At 39.1% G+C, this 23,005-nt stretch overlaps 1 protein-coding gene across 1 annotated transcript in view; it reads left to right on the top strand.

Annotated features, from left to right (window-relative positions):
- Positions 1 to 245: 245 nt before the first annotated feature.
- Positions 246 to 23,005, top strand: part of Crb1 (crumbs cell polarity complex component 1) — a 146,714-nt gene continuing 123,954 nt past the window's right edge. Inside the window, exons 1-4 of the mRNA XM_059280190.1 lie at positions 246 to 336; positions 10,429 to 11,046; positions 18,639 to 18,834; positions 21,999 to 22,138. Coding sequence (XP_059136173.1) covers positions 246 to 336; positions 10,429 to 11,046; positions 18,639 to 18,834; positions 21,999 to 22,138 — 1,045 coding nt within the window. The remainder of the gene's footprint in view (positions 337 to 10,428; positions 11,047 to 18,638; positions 18,835 to 21,998; positions 22,139 to 23,005) is intronic.

The following is a 23,005-nucleotide window of genomic DNA, read 5'->3' on the forward strand; positions in this document are numbered from 1 at the left end:
TTAGCTGGTCGCCACAGTAACCTGGGTTTCCCCCCAGATTCCATCCACAACTTAGAGGGACCTGCAGAAGCAAATCAGTCTCCCTCTGTTCAAGTGTAGTGAGCCATAGAATGAGCAAGAGCAATTTCCCCAGGGAAACCAATTAAACAGAAGAGCAAACAATCAGCATGTGTTCTCTGAACTATTCAGGACTCACAGGAGTGTTCAAAGCATGTAATTAAGGACTGGGAGAGAGCACAGTGGTCATGGCACTTGTGGCACCAATGGTGAGCATGAGGACTGAAGTTCAGATCCCCAGGATCCACGTAGAAATCTGGAGGGCCATCTTAGACCTCTGTAAGTACATACGCACACGTGCACATACACTCTTACACATATGTGCCCACATGTGAGCATGCATGTATGCACTCATGTAACACACACACACACACACACACACACACACACACACACGGGAGAATAAAATAAAGTGTTCTATCATAACTGAATACATAGATCATATACACAGACACACCAAAGAAGTCTAGTTCTTAAACTTAAAGACTTAATTTTTTAATAACAAAGAAATGAAGAACCATTGAGGAAATACAAGATGACTGTTATAATAATAATGTGTCTTAGAAACTGTAAGTCCTGTGGCTGCTCAGGCTGGAGATCCACAAGATTACTGGGATCTGGGAGATATGAACCCAGCACGCCTTGTCCAGAGCTTCTGAGGATGGGCACTATTTGAAGATCACTTACAAATGACTCTCATGGAACATACTGAGATGCCTTCTTTGTAGTTACAACAATAATAAAATAATGTATTTTAAATTGCAGAAAGAATGATATTTTACATAGTCATCACCCCTGCATTATTCTTCCAGAGGTTAGTTGCTTCTACAAACACATGAGAACATCAAGAGCCACACTGTCTGGGGCATCAGCCACTACTCACATATGGCGGTGAAAACAAGTCAAAGTGTAAAGTATGCACCGGGTTTCAAAGAGAAAACAAACGGTGGCATTTTATCTCGGTCATTTTTATAGTGATTGTATGTGGAAATGATAGTATTTTCAGTATACTTGGTTAAACTAAATATGTTGAAATTATTTTTCTCAATTTATGTTTTTATATTTATTATTTATTTATGGTATGTGTGTGTGTGTGTGTGTGCGCGCGCTCATGTGTGCGCACACCCACGTCCATGGCTTTTGGATTTGGGGGAGTTGGTTCTCTCATTCCACCATGCCAGTCCCAGAGACTGAACTCAGGTCGTCGGGCTTGGCAGCAAGCGCCTTCATCCGCTGAGCCCTTTCCCCAGCCCTGTGCTTTGTTTTTAATGGAGTTCGTAGAACCCTCGCTGCCTACGGGGCTCCCATTGAGCTCCTGAGAGGCTGAGCTGGTGCAAACACATGCTATTTCCGTGTAGTTCTGGGCCAACAGCAGCAGCTGCGAGTTTCCCAGGAAAGCAAATGTCAGGCTTCAGCCAGAACGTGCTGAAGCTGCAGCTTAACAACACTCCAGTTGCTGCTGCAGATGAACGCTGATGCTGGGGAAGAACAGGTTGAAATAACCTTTTCAGTGTTTCTTTTCCTGACTCTTTCTTCTTTATTTGACTTATTTTTTTTTTTTCAAATAAATGTCTTAAAGTCCCTTGGCATTCCGTTCTGTTATATATGAGATGCACAAAACCAAAGAAGTTATTTGACATTCCAGAAAAATTCCACATTTATAAGATGAATATAACATTTCTATATCCCATAATTTTTTCATAGAAAGTAAATAAAATTATAGGGTTATGCATTACCCTCAGGAACCAAGTATTTAGAGGCATTTTATGTCAGTAATAGCATTAAATTGCTTTATTATTTTTGACTTGATTTTTCAGGCTTTTTATGCATATATACAGTGTGTTTTGATCGTCTACTTTTGTTTCTTCCGCTCTAATTCATATCCTCACTATGATTCTTCTCCCCTGTCATATACTCTCTCTTTTTTAAAAGGCTGCTCTGTTTACTCAGTGCTGCCTTATAAGCATGGGTATAGAGCCATAACCATCTACTGGAGCATAGGTTGCCTTTCTGGGGTCATACCCCAGAACAAAATTGGCTCCCCCTTCCCCCAAAGCCATCAATTACCAATAGCTTCCAGCGAGGGGTGAGACTTGATGACTCCATGCTGGGCTTTTAGTTGGCTTGATTGGGTGCTGGTCTTCTTAGGCAGGTACAGCTTTTGTGAGTTCATGTGCGGAATGGCCCTGTCATGTCCAGCAAATACTGTTTTGTTATAGATGACCACTGCTTCTGGCCCTGAAGTCTTTCTGCTCCCTGTTTAACCATGACCCCTGAACCTGGTGTGTGTGTGTGTGTGTGTGTGTGTGTGTGTGTGTGTGTGTGGTGGGGGATAGGGTGGTAGGATATAGATTCCTGATTTAGAGCTGAGCACTCCACAGTCTTATTCTTTGCACAACAACCAACTGTGAGTCTCAGTATTAATCTCCATCCACTACAAAAGGAAGCTTCTCTGATGAGGGTTGAGAGACGTACTAGTCTGTGAGTATAAAGATAATAGGTTGGGGCCTGTTTAAATTTAACAGGGTAATAGTATTAGACTCTCCTCGGAGGTCTATGGCATAGCCAGTTACAAGCTTTTGGCCCAGTTAGAGCACTAGATGTGAGTTCTATATTGCGGGTGGCTTTAATACAATAAAAAGTGCCTTTTACCCCTATACCCTCCATGTCGCTATCCCAGCAGTGGGCCCATCTTGCCAGGTCACTCATGATTGTAACTCACAGTGCTCACAGATGAGTTTTATTGTTGAACACTCCCCCCGCCCCCCTCACTGTAAATAGAACCTTCTGGCATCATAAATGTTAGCCAGCAGAGATGAAACTTCCAGGTTGATACCAGCTTGATTTCTCCGTGTTCCATGTCTGAAACACGTGCTGTCTTCAGCAGTGGGTCTTAGAATGAAGTCGGGGGGGGGGGGGTAACCAAGAGGAATGCAATAGCTTGTAGTGTGGGCTGTCTGTGGGTCCCCGCTGACAACAGCTTAAAGAAAGGTCACCTGTTCCTGGCACTGGGCGTTTGATTTGATAGCCGACGATATCTGGGAGAGGCCATGCCCACACCATAGAGCCACTCTGTTAAAATTCCTTTTATGTATGTATATATAGTGATGTTTCTGTTGATGATCTATATATACCATTTTAGTGTTTAGAAGGATTTCTTAGACTTTGAAAGGCTGCTTTCAGTATATTGTACCAGTTATGCCTACTGCTTTCTTCAGTATTGATTGTATACAGTCCATTTACTTGGCACATGGATAAGACTGTACCAGTAAATTCAGATTGATTTTAGTGGCAAGCCAGTGTCACTAAGCTTCTCTGATGATTGCTTTGCAACAGAGGACAATTTGTAGCTGTGTTTGCAGATCATGTCTTAGAACATGGTTTTATATACCGAGGAAAATTTGTTCTTTATTATTTAGGATAGTTTTAGTTATACAGTAAGAATCTCCATTTTGGTTTACTAGAAGCGACGGCTATAATGAAGTGCTTGTCTATTCTCTCAAGTAAAATTCTATCATTAGTAAGTGTATGCTGGTTATAATAACATCATGAGCCTAGGACTGATTGATTCTAAATGGCAAAGAAACATGATGAAACCCTATTAAAATGTTCACTGACTGACATTTACTAAAAGTGGTCTTCACGATTTGCATTACTTAGTCATTTTCTGAGGTTGATAGAAGGAAGGCACCTCCGATGTGGTGTGCATGATTGCAGCCCCAGGCAAGACCCATGTGATGCATCGCCCAAACCATAATGATCAACACCAATCCAAACCTCTTCTTAGGTGTGCAGGCTATATAGTGGGGAGCCTAGATGTTTTTATTACATAGGGAAGCTTTATATTTTTGGATTGGAAGGGACTTAACTCCATCTATGGTAGTGTTAACAATCAGAAAGTATATAGAAAAACATCTTACAAAATGCTTATCTTACTCAAGATTCTCAAAATATATTCATAGGAAAGTTTCTCAAAAAGCCATGGACCCTGTAAACAAGTGGTAATAGAATACAGTCTTGGAGGTACAAGTGACATCAGTGAACTGTGGCCAGTCTCCTCAGCTGGAGCAAGGAAGTTGCACACCAGGGTTTGCCCGAGAATTAACTGTAGTAAATATGGAGGAGTTGGCCTCTACCTACATAGAGTATGCCATTTGGTTTTAAGAGGATATTGATGGTAGTTTTAGAACTCTAAAAACACAAAATGTTCTTTTTTGATATCATAAAGTCACCTTTCTTGAATTGATTTACTGAAGAGTGTTTTATCAAGCACCAACTATGTAAATTGAACTTCATAGTTAATAGAGCACTCCCACAGTGTTTGGGCTTGGAATCTTCCATGGAAAAGCAAATGGTATTAATTAAAAACTAGTTAATGGTGCCGGGTGGCTGTGGCACATGCCTTTAATCCCAGCACTCGGGAGGCAGAGCCAGGCAGATCTCTGAGTTCGAGGCCAGCCTGGTCTACAGAGTGAGTTCCAGGACAGGCACCAAAACTACACGGAGAAACCTTGTCTTAAAACAAAACAAAACAAAACAAAACAAAACAAAACAAAACAAAACAAAACAAAAAAAATGAAACAAAACAAAACTAGTTAATGCCTGACTTTTTTCAAGGAATCTTATATGTATATCATTAATTCTGTTCTTGATGATAAAAATGACAAAAAAATACCAATAACTGACCATGCTCATTTGTGCCAAGCACTGTTAGGTATCTGATAATTAATTTAATCATTCCAGTGATTCTATGGGATAGTACCATTTTTATGAAAATGAAACCTTCGTATTTACACCACAAAACCCATAGAGAGGAATAAGTAATAGAGCCGAACTGTAAACCTAGGATCCCAAGCCTGTGTGCCCACCTGCTGTGCACCTGAATTTTCCCTATTAAAAGTAAGGAAACTGAGGCACTGTGACGATCATTTTCCTAGAGTCAGAGACAGAAGTTAGTTGAACCGAAATTTAAACCTAGCCAGTTAGCCATGTACCTGTACTCTTCCCAGTATATTATATTGGCCTTGATTTGGTATCTGAGACCAGATACTCAGAGATAACTGCATATATGACGGTGAATGCCTAGCTTTGGGGATACAGCAGAAATACCAGGGGAATAGATTGTCTTAAAAGAATCCATCTCCATCTTAGTTTAACTGTTCCATGTGGATTCTGTCATAGCGTGGATCAAAGGGAGTGGTTTAACTGATGACTTGTTCTGCTTGATTTTACCAAAAGAGGTCAAAGGAAGAATTTCCTAGCAAGGCTTAAATGAGAATTCAGCTATTTTTTGCTCTCTCATTCATTATTCAACATTTTTCTGTTCACCACCTACCATGTGCAAGCCATTTTGACTATGTCCTGAATAAAGATACGCTTCTCTCCTGCACCAACCCCTGCGCCGCCCAGACCTAGAATAGAATTTCATTCTCTGCAGAAATCCAGGCTAAAGAGAATTCAGCAAATGCCCTCATTTTCATAAATTAAAATTCTTAGACCTGTTGATTTGGGCTTGACTCTGTCAACACGCTTATACTTCCCTGCTCATTTTTACAGCATCTCATTAGTAAATATTTAATTTTCTCTATAAAAACATCAGAAATCATTCACTACATGCTGTTGGGATGATCACACTTTGGGACCATAAATCCTTTGTTTATCTCCACCTTTGGTGTGATTAAATGTGAGATAAAATTAAAACGGAAAGCACTGCCTGGTCATGTTTTCAAAGTTAGTCTACACCAAACCTAGCACATCCCTCAGAAATGAGTTCTCTAAGTCCTTGGCCATGTCCTACTAGTCTGGGAAAAACAAAATAAATAAATAAATAAATAAATAAATAAATAAATAAATAAATAAATCCAGGAAAATTCATGCCTCTGAGCAATATGAACCCAAATAAGTGTGCATATACTACTGGGAAAGTAGTGGGTCGAGTTTAGTTGGCTAAATACGGACACATTAAAATTGCTATTTTTGACCCAGATATGATACATAGTAGTTCCATCCTTCCCCCCTTCCCATCTTTCTGATGACAGAGTGTGAATTTGATGCTTAAATTCAGTATCAATAAAAGTGAATGGCAGACATGCTTAGAGACTCTCAAGTCCTGAGAAAAGACTGAAAAAGTGCAAACAACAGAATACTTAGGTGAAAATGGTTTTTAATGACTATTAACCATTACTTCTTTACAGATGGGTCGTATGTAGTGATTGTAGTTGGTGGCCATATACATGTGCCTGCCTGGTACAAAGACACTTCATTAAAAAACCATGGCTTGCTTAATTCATACTCAGGAACTAACTGTTAGAGTGTGTATTAAGATAAATAGGGGCAGAGGACTACACAACACATCTTGTTCTCGGTATGGTTAGTTAGATCATTATCATAACCTAGTGATTAGTGATTATCTAGTGTTTAGTATATTTGCCAAGGATTAAAACCTAATGATTTAATCTCCATTAAAAAATCCTGAGACAAATTGTCCTGCTCATGTTTCACAGATGAGGCTCCTCAGGCAGAGACAGGGTCGGGGCCGCCCTGTGGTCCCCTCTGCTTCTCTCTCTTTATCGGTTAATAGAAAAGCTAACAAAGAGGTGATACTGAACGATAACCTGATAATTTTTCAGATAGTCGAAAATCCAAATATCATTCAGTTATCTTCTTCTTTGGCAAGTAGAGGAAAACCAGAACGGACTAAAGAGTAAACACTGTCAAAAGCAATCTCTGAAAAATTAAACTGTTCCCTACACACACACACACACACACACACACACACACACACACACACACACACACAAACACCCTAGAAAGATCCATTCTTGTTTCACAAGGCAAATAAATATGGCCCACCTCACAAGTAGCTAAATTGCCAATGTGCCTGTTTTCCGTATAAATTTAATTACAGAATAATATATACTGACGCATACACGCAAAAAAAAATATGAGTCTTTAATATCTTCAAAACTGGTAAAATTAATTCCTACTTTTCAACAAGCAGAATTATTTCATTTTAGGATGGAAATGGGAAATGCAAAAGTAGTTACTTATAAAAACTACGGGAAATGCTTTTTCCCCCTTCTGCCACTGTTCTCTGCCCTCGGGGCTCCTTATGGGCATCTCTATGGAGGAGGGGGAAGCCCTGCTGGACCCGCAGCAAGGGCCCCTTAGGGTGCTTCAATTGCACCAGGCTTACTGCGGATGTGTTCATTGGGATCAATCGGGACATTTTCCTGCTGCTTTTAAAGAGACAAGAAAAAGGAGGAAAAGGAAAAGTTTAAAACTAATGAAGATTCTTAAGAGCGCCAGCAGATGGCGCTCGTTACTGCAAAGAAAGGATGCTGTAGCCTCTATTCTGCACATTCACCACCCAGTGAAGTTTCCTACTCAGTGAGAAAGCTACTGTGAAGGCCAGATTCTCTACGCCCGTTTTCCTGGGGACTAAATCCCAATGATAAATTTTAATCTTATTAATGGGTCTGTCTCGAAAGCATAATAATTATTAAAATTATTTTCATTTTTACTGAGAGAATGCAGTATGCTGCGCATGACACGTGTGACTTTTTTATTACACAAGTATCCTGGAAAAGTTGGAGTGGCCGTTATCCTTAGGTCATAGTCGTCCATCATAAGTTTTTGCCTTAGCTCCGTTTCCTTAACTGCTTATTTAATTATTTAATCCATTTGTCTCGATAAAGCATTAGATTAGCCAGACAGGGTGACACACGCCTATAATCCCAACATGTCGGGAAGCAAAGAGAGAAGAAGTGCAAGTCTGAGGCTTGCCTAGGTGAGACCACGTCAAATAAAACGTAGTAAATTGAAGTTACTTTATAAATTTGAAAAAATAGAGTGTTCTTTCTGACAGATAATTGTTCTCGTTAGTCAGTGCACGGGTGCTGACCTGCATCTCTGAGGCCTGCTAGCACCTAGGGACACATCCACAACCTACATAGTAGTGGCAGCAGGCACAAGGAGAGGAAAGTACGAGGCTTGTACTCTCACTAGAAGAGTGTCACGGTGTACAGAGAAACAGAACAATGGGGGGCAGAGTGTGGACTGTATTTAAATCCACCTGGCTTGTTTTGCAAGTATTTTTTATCAAATTTACTTCAGTAATCCTCTCAGAATCCCCAGGGCTATGACGACTTCACACGCCAGAGGTGCACACTCCAGGACAAATTCCTTGAGCCACATCTAACAGTTTCCTTTTGTCTTGATTTATATTTCTCAGATGTTTCTTTCACCTTTAAATACGTGAAGTACTGGCATCCCAGCTGGGCGTGGTTGCGCACATCTTTAAGCCCCACACTGCAGAGTCAGAGGCAGGTGGATCTCTGTGAGGCCAGCCTGGTCTACATAATAAGTTCCTGAACAGCCAGGACTATGTAGAGCAAAGCAAAGCAAAGCGAAACAAAGTATTGGCATCCTAATGTGACAAAATTTAATTCTTCAGCCTCTCTCTCTCTCTCTCTCTCTCTCTCTCTCTCTCTCTCTCTCTCTCTCACACACACACACACACACACACACACACACCACTAAAGTCTACTGCTCCCAATATCAGTTACCGCTATATTACTTTATAGCAAAGTGTTACTCTCAGAAGTTGCAATTTTATTTTACTTTCTCTTCGGTTTTTGTATTGATTTCACCTACCGACCTACAGTGACTTCATTTCCCTTCCTGTATGGCTTTTAGCATTTTCCCCAAACTAATAGCAGTAAAAGATTTTTTGAGTTTTAGACTTGCTCTGTTTACTTGCTGTTCCCTCACACACAGAACGCTGCATTTTTTCTTCTCTGACACATCCCTCATGAGGCTCCACTTTCCGCTCTGCTTAATGTTGATCCTGATGGCACATCTGGGGGGCTGGGGTTTCTTTTTTAGTAGAAATCTGCTTGTTTTTCTCCTGTTGGATTACTGACAGGATTTCCTAGAATGAATGTCTTCTTTCATGGTCTCACTGTCACTTTCATTCACGGTCCCCAGAGTCTTCCTGAAAATCAAGTAAAAGAGTCAGGTGTGAATCTGTGAGGACTTAAATGTTTTTCTATCTTCAAATTAAATTAGTAGTATAGTCAGGCATATAATTCTGATTTATATGACTTCCTCTCGTGTGTGTGTGTGTGTGTGTGTGTGTGTGTGTGTGCACATGTGTGTGTGCACACACAAGAGTGACAATGTCTCACTGCGTACTTCAGGCTGGCTTCAAACTGAAACCTGCCTCTGTTTACCGAGTACTAGGGTTGTAGGTCTCATCACACAACAGCCTTCTAAGGAGTTCTAAGATGTTCCACATCCTCCGGCACGCCATGCTTCAGATGATAAACTAGAAATGTATCCAATCAATTTAGAGAGAGTCACAGAATTATTGCTTTTCTTGGGAGCATTATTCCAATTGTGTTTTCAAAAATAGATTCCTCGAACAGAAAAGGTTTTCAGGAAAATGAAGTTTATACCCTTGGCTTCAATTTATTTGTAGCAGGACATTACCTGCTTTGGTCTGTGGGATGGATGCAACTATTTTGTGTTGCTGTGAGATTGAGAAATGCTATGTGTGAAGACCTGGAACGTTTAGCGCAGAGTACCCCATTAGATAACCAGGATTCTTTTATTATTATTATTTTTCATTTTTCTAAGCTTTGCTTTTTAGAGCATAAAATAGTGATGCTGATTAAACAGCCACTCATAAATCAAGAAATGGAATTTGTTTAAATATGTGTTTCAGTTAAGCAACTGATTCACAGATGACTTTCTAAGTGATCTAGTATTCCCTAAAGTCTTCCACAAGAGAAGGTGAGCATCAGAACTCTGAGGAGCTGGAGGGAATAACAGTGTTCGGTTCTCATTATTCTACTGCACTTAGACCCGAGGAGGGGAAGATGCAGAAGAAATGCTGTGAAGTCATTGTTGCTTCTTATTCATGCATGCGTGCATATGTGTGTGTTTGCATTGTGTACCTATGTATGTGCATGTGTGCAAGTGTGGATGTGAGCACACATGTGTAAGTCAAAGACCACCTCAGATGTTATTCCTTAGGGTCTCTCATTGGCCTTCTACTCATTGATTAGACTAGGTTGACTGGCCAGTGAGTGCCCAGGATTCACTTCTCCAGCTCTGGAATGACAAGTGTCTGCTATCAAACCTTGATTTTTAATTATAGTTTCTGGGGATCGAACTTGGGTTTTCACGTTTGCAAAGCAAGCGTTTTGCTGACCAAGGTGTCTCCCCAGCTCCTGTCTTAGTTTCTTATTAACAACTATAGAAAACTTCTGGGTAAAGGAAAACTTAAAACTCAACGTTAGAACATATCCGGTGATATGTTTCAGTAATGTGTATGTTTAAAAGAGTGTTCTTTAATTTTACCCTCAGCCATTTGTAAATTTAATCTTGATATTTTATATTTCCTTTTAGATTCGTTTTGCAATAAAAACCATACTGGGTGCCTCTCAAATTCTTGCCAAAACAGTTCCGTGTGCAAGGGTTTTCCACAAGACAATTGTTGTTCAGACGTAGACAGTAATTTGGTCAAAGACTGTGAAGATGGGAAAGACCCTTGCTTCTCCAGTCCCTGCCAAGGAAATGCCACTTGTGTGAGCACTCCAGGAGAAAAGGGCTTCCTGTGCCAATGTCCTCCTGAGTACAGTGGACTGACCTGTGAAACTGCCATCGATTCCTGTGGAGGGAACTCCTGCCAACATGGAGGCACTTGCCATAAAGACCCTGCGCACCCGGTCTGTATTTGCCCTGCTGGATACACTGGGAGGTTCTGTGAGACAGATCACAACGAGTGTGCTTCCAGCCCTTGCCACAATGGGGCTGTGTGCCAGGATGGAGTCAATGGCTACTCCTGCTTCTGTGTGCCTGGATACCAAGGCCGGCATTGTGACTTGGAAGTAGATGAATGTGTTTCTGATCCCTGCATGAATGAGGCTGTGTGCCTCAATGAGATAGGAAGATACACTTGTGTCTGCCCTCAAGAGTACTCTGGTAAGTGCAATTACATCAGCACCCTGAGCGCATATTCAATAATATAAATGTCTAATCACTTATGAAAATGGCCAAGTCCTGGAAGGTACTAATAACTAGATAGAAAGCTTGCTGAATACTGAAAACTTGGTGAATTCACTGAGTTTGTGAGCAGGTGTGATTCATCATTACTGCTGTTTCAGTCAGAGTTCTACGTAACTGCAAGCTCAGATTCAGGTTTTACAAATGTTAATTACTATTGCTTTGTGTACAGGTGGCATCTTTAAATAAAACCTGTCTATTCATTGATAGATACTTCGCTTTCTACCATATCTTGGCTATTGTGAATAGTGCTTCAGTGAATGAGAGAAGGCAAGTGTCTCTTTAAAATACCCATTTTAAGCTATCTATTCAGTAGTGGGGTGACTAGATCACATGGTAAACAAATTTTCAGGGTTTTTTGAGGTTCTTCCATACTGCTTTCTAAAATTCATAACATACCAACAAAAGAGAGTTCCCTTTCCCTCAAAACTTTCCCAGCACTTACCGTCATTCCTCGTTTCCAACACTGCCAATATCACAGTTGTAAGATAATACCACAGTTTGTGTCCTCTGGTGATCAGAAATGTTGAAAGTCTCTTCATGCACCTCTTGGTCATTTATATTCTGCATTTGGAGCATTTTGGATGAGCCTACAGGACACTGTATTAAGTGAAGTCAGCCGGGTACCAAGAGCCAATCTCACACGTGGAATCTAAAATGGCTGACACAAAGAACAGGCTATGAAGTGGTGGCTGCCGTAGACTGGCAGACAGTGGAGCATGAATAAGGAAAGAGAAGATGTTGGTAAACGAGTACCAGGTGACAGCAGGTAAGGGAAATGAGTTTTAGGGTTCTATTGCATGAGAACTATACTAGATAATAGTACGTATTTCAACCAACCATAAGAAGAATTTTAAGTGTTCTCATCACAGAAAGCAAAACAGTAAATGCTTGTACTGATTAGCTTGATTTCGTCAGTCCACAATGCATACACATATTTAAACATTATAGTATATTCACAAAAATCTACACTTATTTCAATTGAAAATAAAATAAAACTTTAAAACAATAAGAATGACAAATACCTTTGGATTCAGCCCATGGGCTTCATGGAGCCACTTTCAGGGTGAGACAGTTATGGTTTTCTGTTCCTTCTACTTCTTCAGTTCTGCCTCAGGCCTACCCTCGTTGGCCCAAAGCCCCATATTTCATGCAGCCTATTAGGAAGGCAGTGTACAAAGTGGTAGGTTCCAGGGCTTAAGAATGCTCTAGCAGATAAATGGCACCAAGCCAGTTCTTAGTTCATCTCTTAGAAAGATGGAATAATGGTACATCACATTTTGACTGCTCACAAAGTTTCAATGATATATTTTTGCATTTTTAAGAGTTAATACAATTTTTAGCAATTTCATACATATCTATAATTACCCTCTCCCACCACCCATTCCTATTTCCCTCCCATCCCTATCATTCCTCCCTTCATACCAGGTCCCTGCCTGGATTCATTACTTTCTGTTTTGTTTGGGTTTGTGAACTATTTAGTCTAACCAGGTTCATCTCTGGGCACATGGGAATGGAATTATTCTCATTGGCACCTGGTGGGGTCACTAGTGGGTATACAAATAAAAACAATGGCTCACACTCTTTCTGATTCTACTGGGAGCAAATAGGTCAGCAGTGAGGCATGAGAACACCCGAGTCCCTGCCTGGCTGCTGACGCAGTACAGGCTTCCCAACTGCTCTAAGTCTGTAATTCTAATGGCTATGTCTTATCCAAAAGATGGCATTTTGCAACTCTTCTCCTTATCTTCCAGCAATTACTTGCTTTCCAACCCCTCTTCTGAATGTTCCCTGAGCATTAGAAGGGAAGGGACAAGTGTCCTATTTAGGGCTGAACATTAATTGAAATCTTTTCTATAGTCTAAATTTAGACATAAAGAATGTCAAGGGTATATTCAAAATATGAAAATTATTGAAATTTTTTCCAACAATGCACTTCTCTCTGCAATTAATTCATTTACGCTGTGCGTTACATGATGTCTGTTCTGGGCTCAAAATAACCAACATTCTTTGCCTGGTAAAACACTGAAATGTAACAATAAGTCCATTGACAAAATGGTGTTGTTCTCATAAGGCTATATTTTTCTCTTGTTTTCTAAGCAACCGGACACATTTTTATAACTCAGCTTTTCGTGAGCCATATTTAAAATGTAATTACAAAATAGAATTTATATGAAATACACATCAGGCCAGAAGAAGCAGGACTACTCATAGCTGGCTGGATTTGCTCAGCTGCAAGAATACAGTCAAAGGCTCATTTGTTCATCAGTCACCTACAGAGTAGAGTAGCCTGTGTTCTGGTAGCCTATCTTGGCTCTCATCCCTGAAATGCCAATTACCTAGCAATGTGGAACAGAAATGTTCAGACCCTACCTTCAGAGAGTCAAATTTAATTGATAATTCTAAGAATATCTAGGAATGGGAGCCAGAAATTAAGTTCATATGAACTTAGAGACCTTTGTGGGTTTACTTCATAGCTATCCCACAGATACTGATGTTTGTAGCAGTCTAGACCAATTACTAGAAATCTCAGAGAAGATGAGTAGAATCAAGGGGAAAGCCAAAGTTGATAAGAGAAAAAGAAGACCGTGAACAATCGGCCTGGATGCTCTTGAGTTCCCTGACTCTATCTAGATCTCCTAATGAATCTTGGAAACAGTTACAGTGACCCGGCTGCTGTGTGCCACATCTGAATTGAGAATGATCATAAAGAACTGGGTTTACAGGGTGGAAAAAAGCCTGTGTGCTTGTGAGCAGCAAGGCAAGAAAAGGAAATAAATTTTAAAAGACAGAGAGGTAGGACAGGGAAAGAGCCACAGCATGTGGAGAGGGTTCACACTGCGTGAATCCTCTGTGCACTCTATTGCATTTCATGAGCTGTGATTCATTGGCTGCAGAAATGAGCTGAGCCCCAGCCAAACTGAAGCTTTAGGTGAGAGTCTGTTTGCATAAGCAACAGCTACAGTTGAAGCTCACAGAAAGTACTGAGAGCTTTCTTTAGCGAAAAGGACTCTGTCTTGGAGCGTTTGTCTGGTTTTAGTTCAAGTTTATGCAATGAATCCTCATGTAATTGAGGTCCTCCTTAAAGTTGACCAGATAATAGTGTACACCTTTTCTAGTAAGACGCTTGCAATATTAGAAAACTGGGTTGTAGTAGGGCTGGGAAAGACCAATTGGATAATAAAAATCGAGTAAAAACATGTATTGGAATTTCCAGTGAAAATATTCCTTTCCTTCATTATAAAATAAATATTTGAAAGGTTAGGGAGATAGCTGAGTTGGGACAGTGCCCGCCAGAGCAAGCATGAAGCCTTGCGTTTGGATCCGTAACATCCAGGTAAAAGTCTGTGCAATTCACACTTCTATACTTCTTGTCTATAATTCCAACCTCCCTATAGCTAATTGACTAACCAAGCCAGCCAATTGGTGAGTTTTAGGTTCAGTGAGACACCATGTCCAAACATACATATAAAAACCACCTACATACACACAAAAAATGAAAGAATGGATGAAGAAATTAAAAATAGATCTTCAGTATATTAATTATTTAAGAATTAGAATCACATAATTTTAATTTTTACATATGAGGTACACATTAAACTTACTTTTAAATCATAAGATATATTTTTATTTCATAACCAAAATATTATATTTTAAAAACTGATTTTGGTTCATAGTTTAGAAGGCATAAAAATCTAGGTGTAAAACTTTAGGATCTCACCTGGAAGAATTATCCAGGCCATAAAAAGAAAAAGGCAGCCTTGACAGTGACTAGAAAGAAAGCTCACTTACCATTTTTCAAAGAAAGAATATTTTCACACTTATTTTATCTAGGGAAACTTTGATGCCTCTAATAAAAACATGTGCTGAAATCTCCAGTGATACTTCCAACTTAATGAACTTACAATGTGTACCAATGGCTCTCAAACTTTAGCATGCATCAAACCCACCTGAAGAACTTGCCGTGGAAATACAGTATCTGATTCCATAGATCTGAGAAGAGGCTCAAGAATGTGTACTTGTCACAAGTCCCACATGATGCTAATGTTGCTGGTACAGGGTCAAGATGCCAGGATCTGGAATCACCTAGGAGACAAGCATCCAGGCACACCTGTTATGGATTATTTTGATTAGATTATCCTCTGACCATGCTTATGAGGGAATATGTTGATTAAGGTAATTGAGGTGGGGAGATCCACTATAAAAGTGGGTGGCACCATTTTCTGGGTTTGGGTCCTGGTCATCATAAAAAAAAGACAAGGCTAGCTGAACTCAGTGTGTTATCACTCCTTGCTTCCTGACTGCATATATAATGTCACTAACCACCTCAAGCTTCTGCCACCATGATGGACTATACCCTTGAACTGCAAGTAACATAAACGCTTTCTTCTTTAAGTTGCTATTGTCAGGGTAATTTGTCACAGAAACAAGAAGAGTAACTAAGACAATCACACAAAAGCAATTGGTTACCCTCATGATATACCACGCTGTACCAGTGGGTATGTCCTACCAGGTCACTCATTATTGTAGCTCTCACAGAACTCAGCTGGGTATTACTGTTGCTGATTTTTTCTCCTCGGACAGCAAACATAGCACATTCAATCACTATGGAAGCTATACATTGGAAATGAAGCTTTCAGATCAGTTCCAGCTTGATTCCTCCATATTCTATGACTCAAGTGTGTGGTGTCTTCACCAATGGGGTCTTACCATCATTACTGCTTACTAATTTACTGACCTCAATGAATAGTCCAAATGAAACATGCAAATCTGAGTATCCAAATGCAGTATCAATAAATTAAAGGAAACATGCAACATTTATTGTTCTGGGCCTCAGATACCCAACTCAGAACGATTATTTCCAGTTCTATCCATTACCTGTGAATTTCATAATTCCATTTTTCTTAATTGCTGGATGATATCCTACTATGTTAATATGCAACATTTTTTTATTATCCATTCATTAGTTGGTGGGAATCTAAACTGTTTTCATTTCCCAGCTACTATAAGCATAATAGCAATGAACATGGATGAGAAGATATTTCTATACTAGAATGGGGAGTTCATTGAGTATATGTCCAGGAGTAGTATAGCTGGATCATAAAGTAGATCTATTTCTATCTTTTTGGAGAATCTACATACTGATTTCCAAGGAGGCTGTAGGGATTTTGCACACCCACAATCAGTGAATAAGTACCTCCCTTTCCTCATACTCACTCTAGAATTTGTTATCATTTTTTTAAATCAACCATTCTGACTGTGTTTAGGTGAAATCTCAAGTTAGTTCTAATTTGAATTTCCCTGATGGCTAAAGGTGTTAAACATTTAAAAAAAATTCTTAGGCATTTTATTTCATCTTTTGAGAACGCTCTGATACCCACTTCCACTCTCTTGTTCAACACAGTAATTGAAGTCTTAGCTAGGACAATAAGACAAAGGAAGGAGACAAAGGAGCTGTAACTAAGAAAGGAAGAAGTCCAAGTAACCTTTACCTGATTAAAATTTTGTTGTTGTTGTTGTTGTTGTTGTTGTTGTGTGTGTGTGTGTACCAGACTGTTCATAGCAGCAACAGAATTGAGAGCTACCTACACTCTGTGCACAGACACTCATCTCACAAACATGCATTAGTAACATAAGGGATTTACATAAGGAGCCCATAACTAGGAAGCATAATTCTTATTCTAAAGAAAAATAGAATGCATTGGGATCACACATATCGTGTGGAATCTGGAATTTAGCATGATAAACCTGGAGCACAGTGATTTCCAAAGCATGGGCTCTGCAGATAGTGGATAAGGTGTTTACGGTGGTTTGTCATGGCCCCGCTTCATGTGTCCTGTTCTCTCTGCCTGCTGCAGTGAGTGATGAGGACAGTATTTTGTGTGAGACCTGCTCCCCACTGATAGCATATGATGTGCGTTATCTAGCGGCACAGAACGTTAACACAGATCTCCAATTGTCAAAAGATACATAATAAGGGATAAATATGTCCAAATGTGTATCAGAAATTTAGGACAGTGCTTGAGAAAACATGATTTGTTTTAAACATTTGTCAAAGCCATAAATTGACTTCCCTGTTCCTGTGGGATGGCAGACCCAGCTTTACTGAAGACATAGAAACTCTGCCCTGGTACACCAGCTCACTGTTCAAGAGAAAGAAACAGATTACCACACAGTTGCAACAAACGTTCATTGAAAATTAATTGATCATATCCTTTGTTCAAGAAGATATGCCAAATGCCACAGAAAATAACAAACATTGACATAAAAGAGTTCACCGTTCTGTAGGTGAGAAAAATAAGAAATATGATCAATCCATTGGTATTACAGGGCATTTTGAGGGGATGATGAGGCAGCATCAGAAGCTTTAATAAGCAGTTAAGTGTAATTTCCAGAATTTTGTTCTGCTCAACCCAACTCTTTGGAAGGAGAGGGTGATGAATGAGGCATTACTAGTAAGGGGCACATCCATGTGGGTACAGATCATATCATCGCAAGCACACACAGCAGGGAGTGTAGCTTCCATCTGTTAGAAGCTGTGACTGAATTATGAAGAAACTTTGCTTTATTCTGGAGATGTTGGGAGAAGCTATTTAAAAACTTTCTGCAAATATTGACATAACAAGATTTGTACTTTTTAGGGATCACATATTGAGTGATGAGGAGAGAGGATGGTTAGGGACACCAGATGATGAATGCTGAGGGTCGGAAAGGGACTAGTCAATGAGGGTGGGCCTGATGCTATTGAATAACTTTTCATTTTTACTGATAGAATGTTTTTCTTCTGAAAAAAAATAAAAATAAGTCAAATTTTATATATTGGTGACTTTTTAATTGGGGTGTTTATAGAATCCAGTGACAGTTATAAATAGTATACATTGTTGGAACATTTCTACTGCATTTTAGTTCAAGAAAGGAGAACAAAGTAAAACTTAGCACTACCTCTGAGGCACTTTGGAATCCTGCAGTGTTTTAATGCATGATTGGTTATCCTGGATTAGCGTCGCAGTAGTAAAGGATGGGTAAGCACATACAGTCCTTTCCTGTGCTTTTAAAGTCTCTCTATATATATCATCCGGAACACACAGCCAGTAATTGTCCTAAGACAACAACCCAGCCTGCCTGAGCTTTTACCCCCTATTCTGTGTGGCCTAACTAAACTAAGTGTTTCAAAATAATGAAAGAAAAGAAAAGAAAACCAACAGTCCATTTAGTATTCCAACAAAAGTACAGTTAACAATAATTTTGTTCTAAAAATAGCTTATTTGTTTCCACAGACAAAGAAGCCACAAGCTGTTGTAGGCACCAGTCCTCACTAGCGACAGCTGCTCTGCTCTGTGCAACTTCCCACAAGCACCCAGAGTTAATAGCAATTAGAGTAGAGGAGGAAAAATTATTTTGGGTAACATAACATTTGACAAGTGCTTTAGTAAATAAAGTATTGCCAAGCAGCTAAAATATTTTCACTTTGCTAAAACTTTTCTGGCTTCCTGTGCTGGCTTCTCTCGAAGGTGTAAACTGTGAGTTGGAAATTGATGAATGTGGATCCCAGCCCTGTCTACATGGTGCCACATGTCAGGATGCTCTCGGGGCTTACTTCTGTGACTGTGCGCCTGGATTCCTTGGAGATCACTGTGAATTCAACTTTGATGAATGTGCCAGTCAGCCATGTCTCCATGGAGGTCTGTGCGTGGATGGAGGAAACAGGTAAGTGTTCTGTACATGAGTGATGGGCTTACAGAGACCAAGCACTATTGTATAACTGCGGTGAATTTCAAGCTCTCATGGCCTCCATTTGAGTTGCAAATTACATCAAGTAATGAAAAGTTGTGGCATTCTGATTTTACTAAACCAACAACAACAAAAAAATATTCGGTGGACATCTGAACTAAGCGAAGGTTTTCCAGGGCACCTTTGTAATGGTTGAGAAGTACATGTATCATAGAAAAGTACCAACATCTAAACTCCATGTAATAAACCTGCTATAGATAAGGAAGATGCAAAAGCAAGGCTATCAATTGTTAAAATTTTGAACATAAGGTTTATATTTATGAAAATAAGCAAATAAATCAAATGGAAAAGTAAATCCTTCAGAATTTGTCTATAAATTCTGCTGCAAGAGCAATGATACTAAATTGGTATATCTTGGTTTTCCAGGTGTTTGGGGAATTGGGTGAATTTATTTGAGGAAGCATAATTATCAGAAAGTGTAACTCAATTCTCCTCCAAATATGAGTCTCTCATTGGTTTTGGGGGTAAAGGGTAACACTAAATTATATCTTTGTGTGATAAATATAATTAATTAGTATAGTGATGGCTGAGTTTATATCCAATAATATATTCCTATAAAGAACGTTCATAGTTGCTTAAGCTATGAACACAGAACTGTCAAGTGGAAAGCAACATTTAATAGCATTGAACTTAGAATTCCCTCATTTGATAACAGCCCTGTGGGAAGCATGGTGAGCATGACTGTTCCCAAATTATAATATATACCATTCCTTAATTGTAATAAGGAATCTGAAGTAAAGAGATGGTAGATGCTCCCATGAGTTCACATCATTAAATTCTTGTAAAAGTAGAAATAAAGTCATTTTTCGTCTTTTTAATAAATCAGACATGGGGCTGAGGATTTAGTTCGGTGGTAGAGTACATGCCTAGAGTGTGCAAGGCCATGGGTTCAATTCCCAATAGCACACACAAAAAGAATGTCATAACTTACTTCAAATCTAATTTCAAAATGACTAAAACTCAAAATGAATATAATGAAAGGCATATGTGCTTCAAACATAGCCATAAGTTATTTAATAAGATAATAAGATTTTTAAATAGAGCAGTGAGATTGAACATTTCTTTTTAAAAATATGAAGCACAATTTTAAATCATACCCTATGTCTTCATTTGACTTTTCCTTGCAACCAAACAATGAACCTGGGATGGGAATCTATACTCCTGGCGACAGCTAACCGGATACCACAGAGACGGGGAGGTTAGAATGACTGAAACTTCCAAGGGAATGAAAACTCTCTACAGTGGGTACTGCTGTCTAGAAAACATCAAGGCAGATAACACAAGGATTTTGGTTCTGATGGGAAGGCTCACAGGCTGGAAACTTGTACCCTTTATAATCTGCTCTTAAAGATGCCATGATTCATTTCTTCATTTTACTGTTGTATCTCTCAATACCTAATTTTTGTGAGGATCAATTAATGTGATTTGAGTTTATTTTTACACAATAAAAATTAACAACTTTCCTATAACTCATGTGAGAAAATTGATTCTTACATACCAAATGACTTTCAAATGGGATCTCTATTTCTGTGAACTTAGATGTGTTCCTTTAATATAGGACACATGTCTCTAAGGTCTCACATAGAGAAGATTATTATTTTTTAACAGCTTGTTTATAGTTAGCCTATAGGTGGCATACTTTTTTCTTTTAAGTATTTATTTATTTACTTTTTAATTATGTGTATTGTATGTATATGAGTGTTGGGGGAATGTACACATGGGTGCAGGTGTTTAAGGAGGCCAGAGGTGTCAGATTCCTTGAAGCTGGTTGTGAACCACCTAACGTGGCTGCTGAGAATGGAACTCAGGTCCTTTGGAAGAACAGTACATGCTCTTAACCACTGAGCCATATCTCTAGCCCTATTATCACCATCATCATCACTGTCATCGTCGTCGTCGTCGTCGTCGTCATCATCATCATTATTATTATTACTTGTGTGTGCACATGTGTGTGTGCGCGTGCGTGCGTGCGTGCGTGTGCGTGTGTGTGTGTGTGTGTGTGTGTGTGTGTGTGTGTGTGTTAGGGTAAGTGCCTGTGTCACAGTACATATGTGGAGATCCAGGAATGACAAATCCATGAAGTCCATCCTCTCCTTCTGCATTATGTGGGGTTGTGAGTTGAACTCAGGTCCCCAGGCTTGCACAACTAGAGTTTTCATGTGTTGGGCCATCTTTCTGGCCCTATTTTTTTTTTTAGCATTTTTAATTAAACAAAACCATGAATAATTTTTTTTTCTAACTATTTGAGACATAAAACCAATTTCCCTTGCATTCTACCATTTCTAGATCCTTAAACAGTCCCCTATCCATGCTTGGTGATAAATACACGGTGCCATAGGGAATGGTTTGTAAGTGTTCTGTGGTTGAAGCATCTCCTCAAAACACCATTTCCATTTCACCTAAGTGTGCAGATCCACTTTTAATTGTCATGACACTAAATCCTTGAGGAGATATCACCTACATTTAAAGCCTCCTTAAATAAAAATTCAACAACTCACCCCACCAGATTGAATTTTGTCGCTGTGAAATAGTTGTAGTCAATAAGTGATTAGAAATAGAAAAACTAAGATATTGGTATAATCAAAAAACAACAGACACCTTCATCGCAACATACTTAAGAGTGCTTCTATTGAGTGAAAAAAAAGTTTGATTTTTATAGTAGACTTTATTTGGTGTGAACTGTTACCTGCTAACTTCAAAATACTAGTAATTTCATTTACTATACTATTTAATAGTAACCTAATACCCTGATATACTTGAGATGTTGCTTCTATTTTTTTACATATATGTAATTATCACTATGATCTTATCACCTAAGTCTTTAATTTATGCCTGATGAAACTGGCTTCCAAATAATGTCACGTGGAGCTTTACTGTCATTTTTTAAAATCAGTAATGATAAGGCGTTGTTATGGAAACACATAACCATTCACGTCTACAGAGATAGCTCCCTGGTGCTTTTGAGGTCAGTGTGAAGGCTATGCCATTGGGGTCAGGTTGATGGACAAACAGAGACAAAATAAAGAAGGTTAGTTTCAGGATGACCAAGAGTTGACATGAAATTTTCATTTACTATCTAGCTACCATTGTGACTGCACAGGTAGTGGATTCATGGGGACGCATTGTGAGACCTTGATGCCTCCTTGTTGGTCAAAGCCTTGTCACAATAATGCTACCTGTGAAGACACCATTGACAACTACATCTGTCACTGCTGGCCTGGTAAGTGACTTCTTTATACTTGGACTAGAAACAAGTTGCTTATAGAAATTAAACTAAAAATTCTTGCCATCAAAGGCATTAAGCCAACACTTTATTCAGCTTTACATATTGAGTTACACTCTTCATTACCCACACAGTATTGGCACTTTACTGTACACTGTGTAAGACAGGTGACCACAGCACCTGTAACTAGAACTGTCTAGGTCCAGAAACACAGCAGTGGAAGGTGGAATTCCACATGGCTTTCATAAAGAAACATTCACTGGGATGGTTTCTTTTCATCTACCTCTTCTCAGACACCGGAAATTATACACTCCAATATGTTAACCTTCTAAGAGGTTGTCTTGTCTCTTAGAAAATTCATGCAGTTAGTCAATCTCATAATTCATGCAGTTAGTCAATCTCTCATAATACGGGAGTCAAAAGTTCATTTATAATTCTGATAGAGATCCAGTATACAAAAAAAAATACAAGTTTTGGTACATTAAGGTACTTGAATAAAATTATATTAAAGGGAATATTACCATTTAGAAAATATGACTAGAAATATATCATAAATGGACTCACTGACTCAGAGACTTTGGACAAGTGTTTTAGCCACTCTTCAGACTGATTTTTCACTTATAAAAGAAAGATGTTGACATTGATATCCACCTCCTTGAGCTATTTTAGAAAAAAACTCCAGTAATAAATATAAAGATCTTAGTTCAGCTTACAACGTAGAAAACTCAATAAACACTTAAGTAGTTAGTAAAATTAGGAGGTTGATCATTCCATGCCCTGACTAGCCACCAAGCAGCATACTACTTACTTTAGGAAAGAAGTGAGGGAGGGAAGAAGGATGGGACAGAAAAGGAACAAGAAATG

The sequence above is a fragment of the Peromyscus eremicus genome, chromosome 15, assembly GCF_949786415.1.
Source record: "Peromyscus eremicus chromosome 15, PerEre_H2_v1, whole genome shotgun sequence".
Lineage (NCBI taxonomy): Eukaryota > Metazoa > Chordata > Mammalia > Rodentia > Cricetidae > Peromyscus > Peromyscus eremicus.